We start from the raw sequence: 17,913 nt of genomic DNA on the forward strand, positions 1-17,913 counted from the left end.
CTCCGGACTGCTTGGGATACTTTGGTCCTCACCTAATTTAGAAGCATATCCCCTAGTTTTAACGCTTTATATCACGACTGTACACTCGTTCGTACATGTGGCGAGCACTTGTGGATGCACTTTACCTGCAGCACTCGATTTCTACAAATACCGCTATACGGACGACGCATTGTGCTTCAAGACGACGCATGTGCTCCCATGATCCGGTAGTGTAGACTGAAACTTCGCAGAGGCCGCTTGTCTTGAATTATATGATGCAGTAGAGAGCAATCATGGCCAGGAAGGAGACTCGTATGTTTTGCTTGTAAGAATGGGAACCTCAGTTGAATTAGCATCATGGGTCGATCGGCCACGTGGAGTGCTTTGTGTGCTTCAGAGCTTTCCTTGAAATAAAACGAACTTCAAACTACAGCGAACATTGCGTTATTTCCTAGCCTTCTACAGTAGTCCCATAGCGTAAAGAAAAATTCAGGGGGGCACTTTGTTGACCTAAAGTGCGGTGAGCTGAAAGCCTTGGTGTTGCTGCTTGTGTCACTGATGTGCTGTTAAGATGTTAATTAAGTACATAATTGTTTGTGACTTTTAAATGCTGGAGACACTGGAGGGCGTTTGGGAGGCATCCGTCTGATTAGACACCTTTCTGCAAACACTCTCCAGCGTTCTGGACAACTACAAATGCGTTGGCGGGAAGTAGCGTAGCCATTAGCACGCTCGGCTGCGGAACAGAAGGGTGGTGGTTTGATTCCTATCATGCACCCACACTTTTTCTCTGGTCTTAGTCTGGGCGTCTCAATTTGCAAAATCAGTCCTTGGTCGAACCATCAGAAGTTTAAAGTTCTCTAAATTGTGGAAATTACGTGTACTGTGAGCGCGAAAGAAATCAACGTGACTGAAGGTAGAGATGATTGAAGATCTTCACTGACCACTAGAAGTTGTGCTAGCTAGAATTCATGTTATTCTTAGAGAATTTAGACTGCGAACTACACCGTGGAAGGCAACTGAGACGTTTAGAACGGGGTCACATTGCTCTTGGGGATAACGGATTAGCGGGCGCCTGGGCGCATGCAAAAAACGAATATGGCGCCGAATTGTAACGGCGAAATACATTGGTGCCATGCTCAACATAGTTCACGCTGAGCTGCTATCGGTTGCCTCCGTCCAAACAGCGGAAGTGCAAAGAGCATTCAAGCTACCAGAGATTGTTTCAGTGTAACGGTGCATTACCAAGTGCACCTGTGAGCAGATACTTTAGATGAACGCAAAATAGCTGGCATGTAAGGGCCAGAGAGAGAAAGTGAGAGATCACTTTATTGTTTTCAAAATAGATGAGTCAGGTGGGCGGACGGACATCTTAGGTCAGGAAGATGTGGTGCAATGAGCAAGTTTGCCAATAATGTATTTTTGAGCTGGGATACGAGGCAGAGACTCGGCTAGGGCATGCACCATAGTCGGGTTCCCTATGTGCAGAGGAGGTATTTGAGGCGCTCTCATAGTTTGATTCGGTTGCAGTCCTAGGAGACTATTTCGAAGAACAAAGCTCTGAAGCACACAGTACAGCGTCCAACGTGGTTGAACCAAGTTCAGTCTTCAATTCCTGTTCCAATTCTTCCAAACAATGCACGTCCTGCCCTGCCATTGTCGCTCAGCACTGGATCACATAGTCACAACTGCATGACAATAGTGCAAAGTTTGTCCACGCAATAGGATAATGGCGACATGCGCGTTATCCACGGCACGTCCTTTGTAAAAATCCAGTGTTACTGGTATAATAGATGCACCAGCGCTCACCACAAACGGCAATAAGTGCACAGGCTAGGTGGAAGGTCTACAGTCAAGAGGATATGCTTGAGCAGTGTAGTCGGACGCTTACGACACTTCTGCAGAAAGAATAGCCTGGTGCGAGGGAAGGCTACACCCTGATGCTCTCAGCGGGTGCAGTTACGAGGGTCAGGGACAAATTCAGGGTTCTTAAAACAGTTGGACCCGGTGGCACAATTTGCTTGGTGTTTTAAAAACACTTAGGACAAAAGGGAATGAAATCAATTGTTGGAGATAATCTCTTGAGCTGACCTCTTGTCGTCCTCAAGTTTTTATGCTCTTTCGAGGCATTTTCATTGGAACAAAGATTGGAATAAAAAAAACATCAAGGGCGCTCGAAAACACAATATGATGGAAGGGAATTATGGGATGTTGTATGTACTTTGGCCGCTTATTTCATACTTCTGCGCGCGTCTTACAGATCTGTGGAAATACGTATAAAAAACTATCAGAGAAAGCAAAAATATCAAATATGTAGGGACTATAGAGAAGGAAATGTTCGGGTATTGGTGTTCAGGCAGGCGTCCGTAAAGCACCGGGCCCACGCTTTCGTCTAGTCGCTGCCGAGCGGATCGGGCGGCGTTGGCTAGAGATCGTCGATGCCTCCGGCTTCAGATGAGGTCGCAACTAGCTGCGGGCTGGCGACGGCAGACACTGGCGACAACTCCCCGCAAACAGAGGTCTTACACGGATGGTCCTGCGGTAAAGTGACATAACGTTTACTAGCTTCAAATATCAGCACTGCAACAGTCAGAAAATTGTCAGATTGAGCATAAGTAGAGACATGCAGAAAAATGGTGGCTTAAGCTTTACAGCGACAGTGTTGCCAGCTTGCACTGCATAACTGAAACTTGAGGGCGGACAAAGGGGCTAAAGAAAATTGCAAGGACACTTTGGCAACTAAAGTGTTGAGAGGCGAAATCCGAGGACACCATGCCCTGACGACTTCCGGTGGATGTGACGTCACACCATTCTCGTGGCTCTATAACTACCTAATGTATACATCTTTCGCGCGTCTTAAGTGTTAATTACGCTTAATTACATATTTTTCCATCAAATTTGACACAAATCCGGCGTTTTTCTGACCATTCTGTGACAATTTTCACTATGCCGCGACGACTTCTGGTGGATGTGACGTCACACCATTCCCGTGGCTATATCGACGTCAGCGTTATTTCGACGCAATTTTGACATTTTCGACTATAATTGATTGCTCTACAGCCATCAAACGTGGCTTCTAGGTTCATTTTTTCCTCTTCTCTCTGATGCAACCATTCGTTTTCTCCCATCTTTTTTAGCTCCCGAGTTAACAAAACCCCAAGTAACCGCACAGTAAGCACTGAAAATATGGATAGGTGCAACACCAATCGACCGAGAGCGCAGCTTTAGGTAACAACCGCGAAAATAGGATATGTTACCCGAAACTGCAGAGAATAAATTGATATGGGTAGGGCAAGTAATGCGTCGAACTCACATTCCACACAATTTCAGAGTGGATACAAGGAAAGAAGAAAAACAGACATGGGTGGCCACGAGACATATGAAGTGAGGAGGTTATGAAATTCGTAGCAATATATACGCGGCTACGGCTAGCACAAACACGTATATTTGAAAGCTATTGTGTAATGATGCTGACCTGTAAGCAGGATTGCCGCCGCGGTAGCTCAGCGGTTATGGTGCTCGGCTGCTGACCCGAAAGACGCGGGTTCGATCCCGGCCGCGGCGGTTGAATTTCTTTGGAGGAGAAATTCTAGAGGCTTGTGTACTGTGCGATGTCAGTGCACGTTAAAGAACCCCAGGTGGTCGAAATTTCCGGAGCCCTCCACTACGGCGTCTCTCATAGCCTTAGTTGCTTTGGGACGTTAAACCCCATAAACCAACCAACCAAGCAGGATTGCTCTCCGATGCTGACACAGGTAGAATTGTTTTGATAGCAGAAAAAAATGACTGGCGCCTTAGCATTGCTAAGCACGGAATGTTGTGCGAAAGCACTGTTTTGCGCGAGTGGATGCCATGCCACGTATCCAACAAAATGCTATTGAGGTGTCCGCTGACTCGAATCGCCAGAGGCGCCTTTCCTTTTCTCAAAAATCAACGGAGTTTACAACGCCGTCAACGCCAGTGCCAATGAATTCAATTGACGCCGGCCCCCTGTTCTTTCAGTGCCACGTTTCTGCCACAACGTTGTCAACGCCAATGCATGCAGCGCACTTCTTTCTATGACTACCGCCACGCAGTGCAAATCGCGATTGAAGTCCATTGGCCCAGGGAGCCAGTTATCCGCCTTTCCTTTCGTGACTCTCTCAATGGCTACATGCAAACGGGCGGATTTTGAGGGGTAGGAGGCTTTCGGACTAGAAACGAGAAACTCGCTTGATCTGTTTTTGCCCGTCCTTGACTTGGGGTGAGTCGGTGTGCAGACACGGATTTGCTTGGTTTTACCAGTGGACCAACATCGCTCAATGAGCTGAAAGTTTTAAGACCGACCGCCCTCGGCGTCTTCCACGGAACCTGACACGCAACAACTTGGTACGCATACCAGCTAGGACAGTACATCTCACATGGAGGGTAGGGCAAAGATCCTCGGAGTTTTTTTCGACAGAAAATGCATCACGTGAATCCTGCAGTGCGCTTGGAGCCTCAAGAAGCAAGCATAAGTTGTAAAATTAGTGCTTCAAGATTTTCCGACAAGATGCAGGCAGAGCTTCGCAGCACCAACGGTATTTCAAGAGCGAACCATACATGTAATAAAAAACAGACAACTCTAACTCATTCTGAGCCTCTTGTTTCAATAGGAGGATGAGAAGGACGACGCTGTGAGGGAAAGAAAAGACATGGAAGCTGTCTCACTCTGGGCGTATATACAAACTACGCCCTGAGTAAAGAACAGCTAAGGCTCAGAGAACGAAACGCTATTAGTAGTAAGAAAACCACATATCTTTGTATGCCGAGACGGCATATGAAAGAATAAATTTTGTGTGGAACGTCATCTAGGACTGTGCTTGAAGTCAGCACAATCCTGGATCTTTCATATTTAAGCGTATTGCAGAGCATTCAGTCGTATTCCGACTTTGGCTATTTTAGCCTTCAGATGAAAAGATGCGGACAATGTGAGACTGACTGAATATTGCTGCGCGACACTATAAAAGGAAATTTCAAAGTTACAACAGGATTCTTCCCAATGCGGACGACCTGGCCAGCTCGGACCTGCTGTTCCACCCTCTTGCCTCTGAGTCTCTGGCACAGGAGATCGGCACTGAATGCAGCATCGAAATAAAGTTCATTCTGTCTCTCTTACGCTTCAAAGTGAAACTGAGAGCAGCGAGTGAAACACTAAGCAGTATAGGCCATTCATGTGCACCGAGATTGCGCATGCGCAAGGGCCATGATTTCTGAGGTCAAAGAGACTGACGTATCTGAACAGTTCATTCTGTCTCTCTTACGCTTCAAAGTGAAACTGAGAGCAGCGCGTGAAAAACTAAGCTGTATAGGCCATTCATCTGCACCGAGATTGCGCATGCGCAAGGGCCATGATTGCCGACGTCAAAGACTGACGTATCTGAACGTACCGGTCGTATACGCATTACCTATTGTAACAGAGAATGGTGCTACATGCGACACGGACACAGAAGGCACAGAATCGAGGACGGGCGCAGGTTCTGTTTTCTTCGTTCATGTATCCCATGATTCACGACCACGAGTCAGTCTGAGCTACCTCAGGTTTTCACAATCTAATCTTAAAACAATGGCAAGGCACTGTTTCAGCATTTCGTCTTTATCGGAATGCGATAGCGGAACAGAAGCTTGCAACATAACGACTTCATAAACAAGTTGCATGTCGCTTTACTCACTGATGTTCGGGGAGGCATAGGCATACTTATACGACGAGGAGGGGGTAGAATGCGACCACCTTCATCGACGTGGTTCAGCAAAAAAATATGGCGGATTTATTTTGATGAAACATATTGATGAAGGTGGTCGCATTCCATCACCTCCCTGTCCTATAAGTATACCTATGCGTGATTTTCTTTTGATGAAGCACGTTAATAATTTTATTTTCTGGACAGAACCATGCGGACTAAGCCGCCGTCTCCAAAAGTTGTCCCTAAGTCCTTCGGTGGTGGGAAGGGCATTGTTACAAAAATGCTCCCGGTGGCAACAGCTCCTGGTGGCACTGTTGAAAATTATTGCCAGGACATTGATTAAAACTTTCCATTGTTACGCCAGCGACATTTCTTTCCACGGAGACAGGGACCAAACATGCCCTCTAGAAGTGGTGCTATAGTGCTGCCATGTGGGAAGCTGTAAAGGTACCAGCGTGCCATCAGTGGTACAACCACCTCGTTACCCGAGCCATCATGCTGGCATGCCAGGAAGTTGCCATTGTTACCTGCGTGACATTCCCCACGGCGGTAGTAGGGTTCCTCCTGACACCCGCGCCTGTAGCCGAGGTGGGAACGGCTGGAGATGAAGCCGCAGTGGTAGAGGCGCTGACCACAGCCGCTTCTGCCGTCGGGGAACCCATGTGGTGCGGACACGAAGACGTCGCCACTGAGAGCCTGTCGGCCGGCGCAGTCTTGCACACTTCTGGCGCAAGTGGCTCCGGACGACGATGCTTCGACCTGCGCTTCGTTGAAGCTGAAGAAGAGAAGAGCATTTACTTGGAGCTTTGCGTTTTATGTGGCACAGTGACATATATCCACGAGGCTAGCAAGGACTGAAGGCAGGCTCGTAAGCTCATTCAGACGCGTCTATTACGTCAGAGACACATACATGGCCATGCATTTGTCGCTAATGTGTCCGAATGACCACCCTGTGTACTAGTACTACAAGAGGGTGCGGTTAAGTTCAAAGAAGAGAAACACATGGCACTGCTACATCTTACACCCTTTCGAACACAATAGTTCTCACGCCCAAGTAGGCCTGTGTGACGTGCACTGTCGTCATGAACCAGGTCCACCTCCCCCATATGACTACTCTGAACACGAAGGACTGTATCAGCGAGCAAACAGTAGCCCAGCGAACGTCATAACGCAGGCAGAATATTCTTCACAAGCAACGGAGTACATTTTCCCTCCTGAAGATACAAAATACTTAATCTCTTACGTTCAAGTGAAAGTGGCAAGTGTGCAAATTCCCACATGAAAACTTGCGAAGTTCTTGTGGTTACCAAAGGCAGAAGGGTATCACCATGAGTACGGCGAAGAACCAGTCAAACATAGAGATTTTGACCAAGGTTTAGTTCTTTCGAAATGCGAATAAAACCTCCGTTGTCGCGGTTAAAATATCCTCCCATTGCTAATCCAGAGAACTGCGGATGTTTTCAGGCGGGAATCTGCTGCATGCAAACCCTAGCGTTAAAATATACACCGCCTCTTTCAGAGCATCAGGTCTGTTTTAGCGAGTGCTTTACACAACATTTTACAACCAGATGGGGTAATTCGTCTTAATATCATTACAAGGAATGCCCACTCGCCATCTCCCGTTTTTTTTATGACTCAGGTCCATTTTAGTAACATGGTTGCTGTGCCGATTTCGAGCGAAGGTCTCTGTTAGGTATAATGTGCGCCTTATGGTCACTCTATTCACCTAAGAATAACTTCGTAAGGGGTTTCCCAGAAGTCCCAGTTCAGTTTTTTTACCGTTTTACTCTCTTCTTTTGCAAGCATTTCACTCTTGCGCTTTTAGAGATATTGCTCCTTTAACTTCTGCAAGACGGGAGTGAAATTCTAAGACATCCATCAAAACAACATCCGAACTCCTGAAGAAATGAATTGAAATGCTCCAAAAAGCACGTTTTTACATAAAGCTTTACAAAAACTCCTACGAAACTCTGTGCAATCATGTGATTCAGGTTATCCGGCTTCCTTACCGGAAGCAGTCTTCTCGCGGATGGCTTCGGATGACCGTCTGCTTCTCTTTCTTCCCGCCTCCGTGTCCTTCGACTTGGCCGAGTGCTTTGCTGCGCCTCTGGATTCTCGCAAAACCGTGGACCCGCTCAGCTGGCCGGGGGGTTGATCTTTCGGCTTCAGCGGCGGCTTCAACATGTCCTCGGCTTCTAACTTCGACTGGTCCGCCAGCAGATACAGACCGGGATCAGAGCAAGGCAGTTAAGGTTAGCAGTGAATCCGAGAGAACTACTCATTCGGCTTCTTTCCTTAATGTATCATCGTCAGCCTAATTACGCCCACTGCTGTACAGAGGCCTGTCCCATATCTGTGCATTAAAACATGTCCCGTGCTATCTGCGATCACCGCACGCCTACAAACCTTTTAAGCTCATCGGCCAACATGACTCCCTGCCACCCTCTTTCTATGTTTGCCGTGTTTATTAAAAGGCCTTATATGAATTTTTTTTAGGAGCTTTACATTGCTGTACGTCGGGCCTCGTCTGTTATCAAGGGTATCACTTTCGACGCAAGCCTCCACGTTGACCAGCAGTTTGCAGCAAACGTAACTTAACTCACGTGAACTGCAGGAGCGGGACGAGATCAAGCATCGTTGTCACGTTTTTGCTTGGCCAGAAGGCCGGCCACAGTAAGTATAAAGATTAAGAAGTATTCTTTCGCCCGCTTTCCTAGCCCCTCGATAGAAGCCGAGTACTGACGGTGCGAGTCCCGGTAATGAGAAGATATATCTTCGAATGTTAAAAGATGATATGCGTCCTGATCCTGATCGGGAGGGCCATTGGCTGGAAGGAGCGAGTTGGACATGACGGCGACCAAGCGAGTGATTCAGGGCACCTGTCAGTCCACTTTTTATGCTGGTTCAGTCAGTTCTAGACATAGACCATGATATCAGTTTGGCAGTTGGATGCTAATGAAGTTAGTGATTTCTTTACGTCTGTTTTAGGTGCAATGCGAGTCGCACTGCATTTGTTTTGTGCACCGATTATTCATGAACTCAGTGTACTATCCGAATCACTGCGGCATGGAGTTCTCATGAGATGACATCTTCAGCCAAATACGACCTGAGCGAAAGTTCTGTTCAAGAACGATTATTTTCTAGTATATTTTATGTAGATGAACTTGCGTGTTCATAAAAATGTCTGCTGTTAACAGAGCCATATTCACACGTACTACTGACAGACAAGGTTTACGAGATGAGTGTTCTCGAAAATAACAGCGCTGTCTCGCTACCAAATAAGTTGACAACCAATTATTACCATAGAATGGAGCATGCATGTTCTGTCTTCTTTTAATAAATGTTGCGCAAATCGCTCGAATAATAGTTCTTTTTTTTTAATTCCGTGAACTTTTGCTACCGACAGTATCATCCGCTCATAGCCCAACTTAAGCACACGTGTTATGTTTCTGACTGTTCGTTCTCCTCCAACAAAATGTATAAGAGCACGCACGAAACACAGCTGATAGGGCGAAGCCCCTTCGGCTGGGGTAAAGCCTAAGGTTAGAGCTTCCAGTCCAAAGACGCCGCGTGTCTTAGTAAAATGCAAGGCGTTGCAACTGAAAGCGATTGCACGCACACGCATACCGCGGTTGTTGATGCAGTTCGCGTGACTCGGCATCTAATTTTTTTCCCGCTTGCTATAATGGTTATTACAACCGAAAACGCATGATTAGCCGGACGGCCTTGCGTTCCGATAGAAGACGTTTTGCAGCTACTTCGTCGTGCAGAAGACAACGCTCACATAGGTATTTTGCGCATCCTCTTGGCGCCCATTCCACCCGCGCATACCAGAGAGGACGAGTTGCGCTTGGCACGCAGAGTTTCACGCTATTTTCCTTCGCGCTACAAAAACGGTGTATATAGGACCACCTCGTAACCCGGCTTCGCTCCTTGCTCTACATCGGCCACTGATTCCTATGCACCTGCTCAACCCGGCCTCGGGTCAAATATGTCGAGACACCGGCTTCGGAATATCTGCCTCACATATCTGACTTGGATGCCGTGTAACAGTACTGTACGGCACCTTGGCCCACAGAGGCAAATTCTATCGCCGAAGTTACAGAAATGCATGGCACCTTGGTCCACAGAGGCAAATGCTACAGCCACAGTCTGTATATCAACTCCATCTGCGCCTTACCTGGCTGGTATTGGCGGCCGTGCTCGTGAGCCTGGAGGCGCTGGTGGTCTGCTCCTGGATGGAGGGCCTCTGCAGCTGCTGGGTCTGCGGCCGCACCTGCTCGGTGCCCAGCAACAGCGACAGATCCGACGGCGGCGACGGGATGGGACTGGCCAGCTTGGGCGGCGTGCACTCGAAGCTCTCCATCTGCTCCGCGCGGTACTTGCGCACCAGCAGCCACACCGCGGCCGCCAGCAGCACGGCGGCGACGAAGACCAGGATGAGCGCCACCAGATCCCCGTGCGGGTCTTCGTCGGCCATGGGCGGGGCCCAGGTCGCGGCTCATGCACGGCGTCCGGCGGCTGCTGCTCCTCCGCATCGGATGATGCCGCCGTCGCGTGTCGTCCAGCGGTTGATACTCTTTGTCGCCTGGAAATCCTGCTGTCTGGAGAGCTAGCTGTGGTGCAACCGCATGAACGGGATGACCTCTTTCTTCTGGTCCTAATTGCTCCGAGAGCGCGTGCCCTGCTCGAGAATCGTGCTTTCTTTTTCTTCCTCCCCACGCACTGTCTGGCACGCTGATGAAATGTCTCACTGGTGGCGCTTAATAGCATGGCAGGTCCATGTTACGCAAGTCGGTAAGATTGGACAAGCGGTTAAGCGCAATACTACATCTGTACTCAAAATACTTGCTTGCGCTTGTTGTGTTATCTTCTTGTCCTTGTCTTTTTGTGCGCGGTACCCCCCTTGTATTCACTCAAAATAGACTTTTCGGCGTTCGTATTGTAGTTATTTCTCGGCCTACCATATCGCAGCCCTTGGCTGACTGCCGTCATAGCAGTGAGTGTTCGGGGCAAGAGATCTGTCATCTGGTATTGGGATTGCTGATGGCAGCATTGCCACCGCGGTGATGATGATGTTTGAGGGGAACCATATTGGTTACGACACAGCTGTCCTTGACCCAGAGGGGTGGATGATGATGGAGGAATTGTTATAGCTCTCCTTCGTCCGCACATGTGGAGTCATAGTTTGGGGCATTTGAAGGTTTTTCAGTGCGAAGCATTTATGTTTTTTTTTGTGTTTTATGGGGGTCAACATCCCAAATGGACTCAGGCTATGAGGAACACCGTAGTGGAGGACTGCGGGTGATTTCGACCACCTGGGGTTCTTTAATAGGCACTGACATCGAACACTAGACAGGCCTATAGCATTTCGCCGCCTCCATCGAAATGAGACTACCGCGGCCGGGATCGAGCCCACGTCTTTCGAATCTGCAGCCCGGTGCCATAACGACGTAGCTACAGCGGCGGTTTGAAGCGTTTAGGGTTGAAAAACCGCCCGGTTTTTCAGTAAGGAAATTTCCTGATTGGTCACTTTGGAGACAACTTCAGCAGGGTTGCGTGAACTCACAGGGGCTAGTCAGAGAGCACCGCCAAATTTAAAATTCTGAAATACTCCCAAAATTTGGCACTCGGTAGACAACACTTTCAAACTTGAAATTCGGGAGGAGGCCCATATTTGACATTTCATTGTCCTGCAAAACATTTTGCTCTTGGTCCACCCACAAAATCTCACACTTCACCCAACATAAACAGACATGTAAAAAGAGAATTCATCAAACTCTGAACGAAACAGACTTACGGCACAACAATCACCGAATAGACTGAGGGAAGACCGATCGCCAGCTATCTGACGCTGCAGTCGTAGCACGCGAGGGGTCTACTGGACCTAATCATTGTATCCGGATAAAAGCAACATGCTCAGCCATAGACTGTCGCAAGTTTTTACTTCACTAAGTAAACACCTAAACCCGTTACATAGGACCACCTGTCATTTAATTACTGTAAGGTTTTGGCTCTTGCTCAAACTCAAAGCATTTGCTCATCTCCGAAGCTCTTCGAAGAAGCAACTAGTTGCAGATGCACAGACTGCACCATTCCTTCACAAATAACCGCTACTCGATGAAGCAAGCGCCGTCTGCTGCGAATGATGGAAGATGAATGCGTTTCCCTGATTTCCAATATATTTCGATGTCAATAATGCTTGGCACAATCACAGTCTCCTGCAGCCTTTATTCCATTCCAAAGGAAGATAAAAGCGCCTTCCGGAGCCGGACTTCTTTCGATGTCACAAAGGAGCAGTGTTTGAGCATGTATTCTTTAGCACAATTTTCTCCTAGAGATATTTCGAGACATCATTCATGTGGCAATGCCAGGACATTCACTTCAGCAAATGTTGTTGTCGGTCTTGTCGGTTATTGTCTCGTAAATACCCTTATAAAAATGGTCTATAGACTGTCTATAGACTTTTTATAGACTCTATAGACATCCTATAGACTTTTACTTTTGTCTATAGGCAGTCTATAGAAAATCTATAGACAAAAGTCTATAGCTGTCTCAATTTCCTTTTGTCTATAGACTGTCTATAGACTCTCTATAGACTAAAGTCTATAGCTGCCTCAATTTCATTTAGTCTATAGACGGTCTATAGATTCTCTATAGACTTAAGTCTATAACTACCTCAATTTCCTTTCGTCTATAGACGGTCTATAGACACTCTGTAGACTAAAGTCTATAGCTGGCTCAATTTCCTTTTGTCTATAGACGGTCTATAGACTATCTATAGACTAAGGTCTATAGCTGTCTCAATTTCCGTTCGTCTATAGACGGTCTATAGACTCCCTATAGACTGAAGTCTATAACTACCTTCATTTCCTTTCGTCTATAGACGGTCTATAGGTTCGCTATAGCCCAAGGTCTATAGCTGCCTCAATTTCCTTTTGTCTATAGACTCTCTATAGACGAAAGTCTATAACTGCTTCAATTTCCTTTCGTCTATAGACGGTCTATAGACTCGCTATAGACTAAGGTCTATAGCTGCCTCAATTTCCTTTTGTCTATAGACTCTCTATAGACTAAAGTCTATAACTGCTTCAATTTCCTTTCGTCTATAGACGGTCTATAGACTCAATATAGACTAAGGTCTATAGCTGCCACAATTTCCTTTTGTCTATAGACGGTCTATAGACTCTCTATAGACCAAGGTCTATAGTTGCCTCAATTTCTTTTTGTGTATAGACATTCTATAGGCCAGTCTATAGCTGGCTCAATTTTCTTTCGTCTATAGATGGTCTATAGACTGTCTATTGACTGAGGTCTATAGCTGCCTCAATTTGCTTTCGTCTGTAGACGGTCTATAGACTACGGTCTATAGCTGCTTCAATTTCCTTTTGTCTATAGACGGTCTATAGACTCCCTATAGACTACAGTCTACAACTACCTCAATTTCCTTTCGTCTATACACTGTACACTATAGATTGTCTGCTGTCTATAGACCAGTCTATAACAATCCTAATTATATCTAACAATGTTCGATACACTGACTTTCGACTAAGTATAGAACAATGTCAATTTATTTTTGCACTGTATGCTGTGAGGACCTGCATCTGGTGACCGCAACTATGTCGGGTGTCCTCCACCTCCTTCACTATTACGGAAATTTAAAAAGTATTGCGTGAGGACATTACAACACCCTTCTGTATATAGCTTTCAGGAGCCTTGGCAAGCTCCTTTTCGTTATATCGTGACGTATATTGTCAATACAATTAAATATTTAATGCTAACAAGTAAGCCGAGGAAAGGCAGCCGTTCTTGAAGTAAGGGCGCCCGCAAACTGTACTACATCAAACGAATACGCTGTCCCTTAAAGGAATCGCTCGACACAATTCCATTCCATCTTTCGATCGTTACTGTCCAACGCGCTGAAATCAGAAACATTTCATCAACGCTTATACATTTCTCTTTAAAACGTGCTGAAAATAAAGAGAGAAAGACGGGTGTGAGAATTCAAGGAAGCGCCCATCCCTTAGAAACACCTCAGAATAGTCTCAAAGAGCCTGGTCCTCTGTGCGATTAACATCTCCCATTTATACCTTTGCAGTTTGTATTCACCGACCCAACAATCACAAGTGCACCGACGCAACAATCACAAAGCCAGTATTTTTTCGTTCCTACCCTTGCACCTGTTGCTTCGGAGCCGATCACACGCTGATGTCGAGCATATCAGTTTTCTAAACACGAACACACGCTAAAAAGACGTTATGCTATGCAAAATTATAATTATTATTTGATAATTGTACCACATACTATTCGGTGGGAGATGAGGCGCGTATACGGTCAAGCAGTTAGATTTCGGTTCTGTTTTCACGAAAATAATAAGGTTTTTAGAGGGTAAGCGAAGAATTTACGCTTATAAACCAATTGCCTTCTGTGGTCTTGGATATCAGATCAAGCTGCACACGGCAAGAGTGCGAGCGATAAAGATACGACCGTGAAATGGGTTTCTATTTCACGTTTTACCGTTTTACCGCGAGACGGCGGAAAATCATTCAGGCTGCAAACAACCCTGTGCGTGGCTGCGTCGGTGGCGTCGGCGGTTTTTTCGCGGATTACGTTTTCTTCAAAATCCAGCTTCATCGTCCGCTTACGGTAAGTCTATACGTTTATATTTTATTCATTTGGTCTCCTAAACCACTCTAAGCAGAGCTGTGTGTGCATAACAGATTATGTGCGCAGTGAGAAACGTCCTATCTTCGTTTCTAAGGCGGAAGCCATCGGGTTCTCGACTAATGCCGCTTATCTCTGTGCCGCTGTCTTTACTAACGCGCGGAAAGGCAGTCTGTGCGATGCCCTTGATGATAAGCCGCTCCTCGCGAGCTGTCTACTAGATTTTTCGTGTTTCAAGGTAGATGCGCGGCCAGAAATGTTGTTTTGCCTGTGAATGACGGCCGAAATGGAACTGTGCGTTAGTTAGCGCCGTGTGAGCTTAATTTACTTTGCACCTCCGAAAACGTACTTACATACACTCTCGTTCTGTGGTGGATTACATTTATTTCCTAATCTTTGTGTTATCGCCTGTGTGGACCTTGGAGTGCTGTTCTTTTTGAGGTGTGCATTTCTTGCTACGTATGGACGCTCGCTCGGTGCGCGTCGTGGACGCCGACGTTTCAGCAAAGGTGTCTTGTAACGCTACAGACTGGAGCGCGAGATGTTTGTCAAAGTTGTAGACAAGCGGCGCTGGAGGAATGTTTATAGTGTGATGGTATAAAATTCATTGCCGGCGCGAGTGCTCAAACACCGCGAGGAACCCACGAGCTCCATCCCGTCTCCCCTTCGTTGCACACGTACGGATTCCTCCATGTCTGTCATCAGAGCCGTTGGCCGCCGCCGCTGGCCTGCGGGCACTTCATTTTGAAAGCTGGATAAAGGTCGGCTCGACAAGAGGTGGCTTACATTTCGTTCCGAGTGGTTCGTTCATGAATTCCGCTCACGCTTGCACAGATTTCTAGAATACCATTTGCGCGAGAGGCATAGTATGTGTTTCTGATTTCAGACTGCTACGTTACGAAAGCGCCGATGTAATTCGCCGCATATTTGCGCCTGAAATTAAATTAAGCTCTCGTTTTATTATAGCTGCGCCTGTTGAAGGCGTTAATTGTTTCATTGAAATACTTCCTACTTTGAGCGCGTTCAATGCTTTAGTTGATTTTTCTAGCAGCGTTGGGTTAGGCTACCTCAATGCAAGAAACACACCTCTACTGCGCTGTTGGGTCTGCACTTGAAGGAAAAACTAAGTGAATTTCAGACGGTATTTTATCGTGACAGTAATTTGTTGTCTCAAACTCGCGACTGCTTTTGAAACGGCGTAGCTGCAGCCTCTGTGTGCTGTATGAGTTTTCTGAATAATGAGCGCGGCATGGAAGCGCTGCAACCCGCTTGTTTCTAAGAGCGCGCAGATGTATGAGTATGCTGTTCCATCTCTGTGCTTCAAGTTGTAGGCGCAAATCTGTGATGAACTGGTTGCTTCTGCCTGCTGGTTTTGTATAGCTTGTGCCCGTCTGAGTATCGGCTTACGTACACCCGGCCAAATCTTTAACTGGCTCTGGGGTTGTATCGATAAATGCACCTTGTAAAAAAGGTGCCTTTTGGCTACACTGCTGGCATATTCATGTTGTAATTTGACACGTGAGATGGCATTTCATAGTTTCTTTTTGTTAATATAACGTTTGAGTGGAGTACTTGCGTGTTTAGATCAAAGTTATCAGAAATATTCATCGTCTGCCGCTACGAACAGCCGAAACAAGCGGAATACGCAGCAATGGTTCTGGTGGCGCATTTGCACTTACTCTGGGTAAACGACTTGTCCGCCATGAAAGGAGTGGTAGTTTACCCAGAGGATGAGGCCATATGGACCAGATTATAATTGCTGCGTCTGCCGCTTGTTTCAGCTGTTCATAGTGGCAGACGAATATTTCTGATAACGTTGATCTAAACACGCAAGTACTGCATTAAAACATTGTATGAACAAAAAGGAACCACGAAATGACATTTCACTCGTCAAATTACAGCATGAATATGCCATCAGTGTAGCCGAAAGGCACCTTTTTTACAAGGTGCATTTAGCGATGCAACACCCGAGCCAGTTAAAAATTTGGCCGGGTATACCAGGCTTCACGCAGGGTATTTTGAAGCGCTTCTTCTATAGCGGTTATAAGAATAAATGCTGCAATATTCTCCTTTTTGGATCCCTGTGTAAGGTGCACTGAATCTGTATTTTATGGAGGTGGCATTCTTAACAGCTCCTTGCGAGTCAATGCAGATATGTGGCACAATTGTTCGAAGTCTTCTGTTACAAATAATGTAAAAGGATTGCCATACAGAAATCAGTATCAGTACTGGATTCAGAGTAGAGTGCTCCAGGGATTATGGGTCTTTGTTACAATGTTTTATGAAGACACTTATTATCTGTCGTGTATTTACTGAAATGAATGCGCCGGCATAATAGCTCAGTGGCTATCATGTTCGTCTGGCGACCTGAAAGATGCAGGTTCGATTCCGGCTAGGCGGTACCATTTTAATAGAGGCAAAATGCTAAACGCCTCTGTACTCTGCACAGGTGGCCGATATTATTCCGCAGCCTTTCACTTCAGCGTCTCGTAGCCTGTGTCGCCTTAGGTCTTTGAACCCCATTAAACCAAACCAAAAGATCAAGATTGCCTTTCTAGAATGGCATAGCCAGGATATGCCTTGCATTGTAAAGCACATGTGTAGAGATGGAATATGAATTTTTTTTTTTCAGTTCCTCTGTTATTTTTTTCCTTTGTGCTGTACAGGTGAACATGCCCGGATGATTGACTGCATACAACTGGCCGCAAGAATGCTTCTGAGGAAACTAGCCGGACTGTTACTCTCAACATTTATGTTACTGTGGTGCATTCTTATGGTCCATGTATTGCCTATTCCCAGCCTGGATAGCTTGGAAATAAAACTAAATTTGTAAGTATATTGATTGTGTCATTTGTGAACTCTCTCTGGTGACCTTTTTCAACGGTTGTAGACTGTCTATAGGCAGTTTATAGATAATGGTCTACTAATAGTTTAGTAGACAGAGGTCTATAGACTGTCTATAGACAATGGTCTATAGCACTGCCAGGCCACACACCTGTGGAATGTCTATAGACAGTCTATAGACATATGTCTACTGGACCAGTAGACTTTTGTCTGTAGACTGTCTATAGAGAGTAATCTACAGGAAGTCTATGGCCATAAGTCTATAGGTCGTCTATAGTCCGTCTATAGACAAGTGTCTATAGACGGTCTATAGACAACTCTATAGGAAATGTATGACCATAAGTCTATAGATCGTCTATAGACTGTCTATAGACCTGTGTCTATAGACTTCCTATAGACCTTTAGACTTTCAGTAGACATTTGTCTATAGACTGTCTATAGACAAAAGTCTACTAAAAGTGTATGGCCATAAATCTATAGACTGTCTATAGACCAGTCTAAATGATTTGTCTATAGACAGTCTATAGACTTCATAGACTAAAGTCTATAGACAGTCTATGGATTTCTATAGAAATTTTTATAAGGGTACATCAATAAGAAATTGCTCTAAAAAACTCCACAAAGAAAGATGTCCCGCTTATATGTGTTTCTTTATGCCGTTTTTTAGCACATTGTTATATGGATTTGCCTAAACATTCAGAATGGAATAGCGACACAGAGCAGA

General features: G+C 45.9%; 1 protein-coding gene and 1 long non-coding RNA gene across 2 annotated transcripts; one reads left to right on the forward strand and one right to left on the reverse strand.

Moving 5' to 3' along the window:
* Positions 1-2,380: 2,380 nt before the first annotated feature.
* LOC149348257 (uncharacterized) lies at positions 2,381-10,374 on the reverse strand. Its single transcript, XM_089585779.1, has 4 exons — positions 9,863-10,374; positions 7,691-7,896; positions 6,209-6,456; positions 2,381-2,515 (listed from the first exon to the last, which is right to left on the reverse strand). Exons 1-4 carry the CDS (start codon positions 10,159-10,161, stop codon positions 2,405-2,407), a joined length of 864 nt encoding a protein of 287 aa, XP_089441905.1. The 5' UTR covers positions 10,162-10,374; the 3' UTR covers positions 2,381-2,404.
* Positions 10,375-14,252: 3,878 nt separating this feature from the next.
* On the forward strand, positions 14,253-17,183 carry LOC149348258 (uncharacterized). Its single transcript, XR_016292239.1, has 2 exons — positions 14,253-14,327; positions 17,012-17,183. It is a non-coding gene; the product is annotated as an uncharacterized LOC149348258 (long non-coding RNA).
* Positions 17,184-17,913: the final 730 nt, after the last annotated feature.

The sequence above is a fragment of the Amblyomma mixtum genome, chromosome 4 (assembly GCF_055824585.1).
Source record: "Amblyomma mixtum isolate Tamu chromosome 4, ASM5582458v1, whole genome shotgun sequence".
NCBI classification, from domain to species: Eukaryota; Metazoa; Arthropoda; class Arachnida; order Ixodida; family Ixodidae; genus Amblyomma; species Amblyomma mixtum.

Coding starts and splice junctions, on each gene's coding strand:
- LOC149348257 (XM_089585779.1), bottom strand. CDS start 10,161: ATGGCCGACGAAGACCCGCACGGGGATCTGGTGGCGCTCATCCTGGTC. Junction 7,897..9,862: donor ACGGCCGCCAATACCAGCCA/GGTAAGGCGCAG, acceptor TCTGTATCTGCT/GGCGGACCAGTCGAAGTTAG. Junction 6,457..7,690: donor CCGCGAGAAGACTGCTTCCG/GTAAGGAAGCCG, acceptor TCTCTTCTTCAG/CTTCAACGAAGCGCAGGTCG.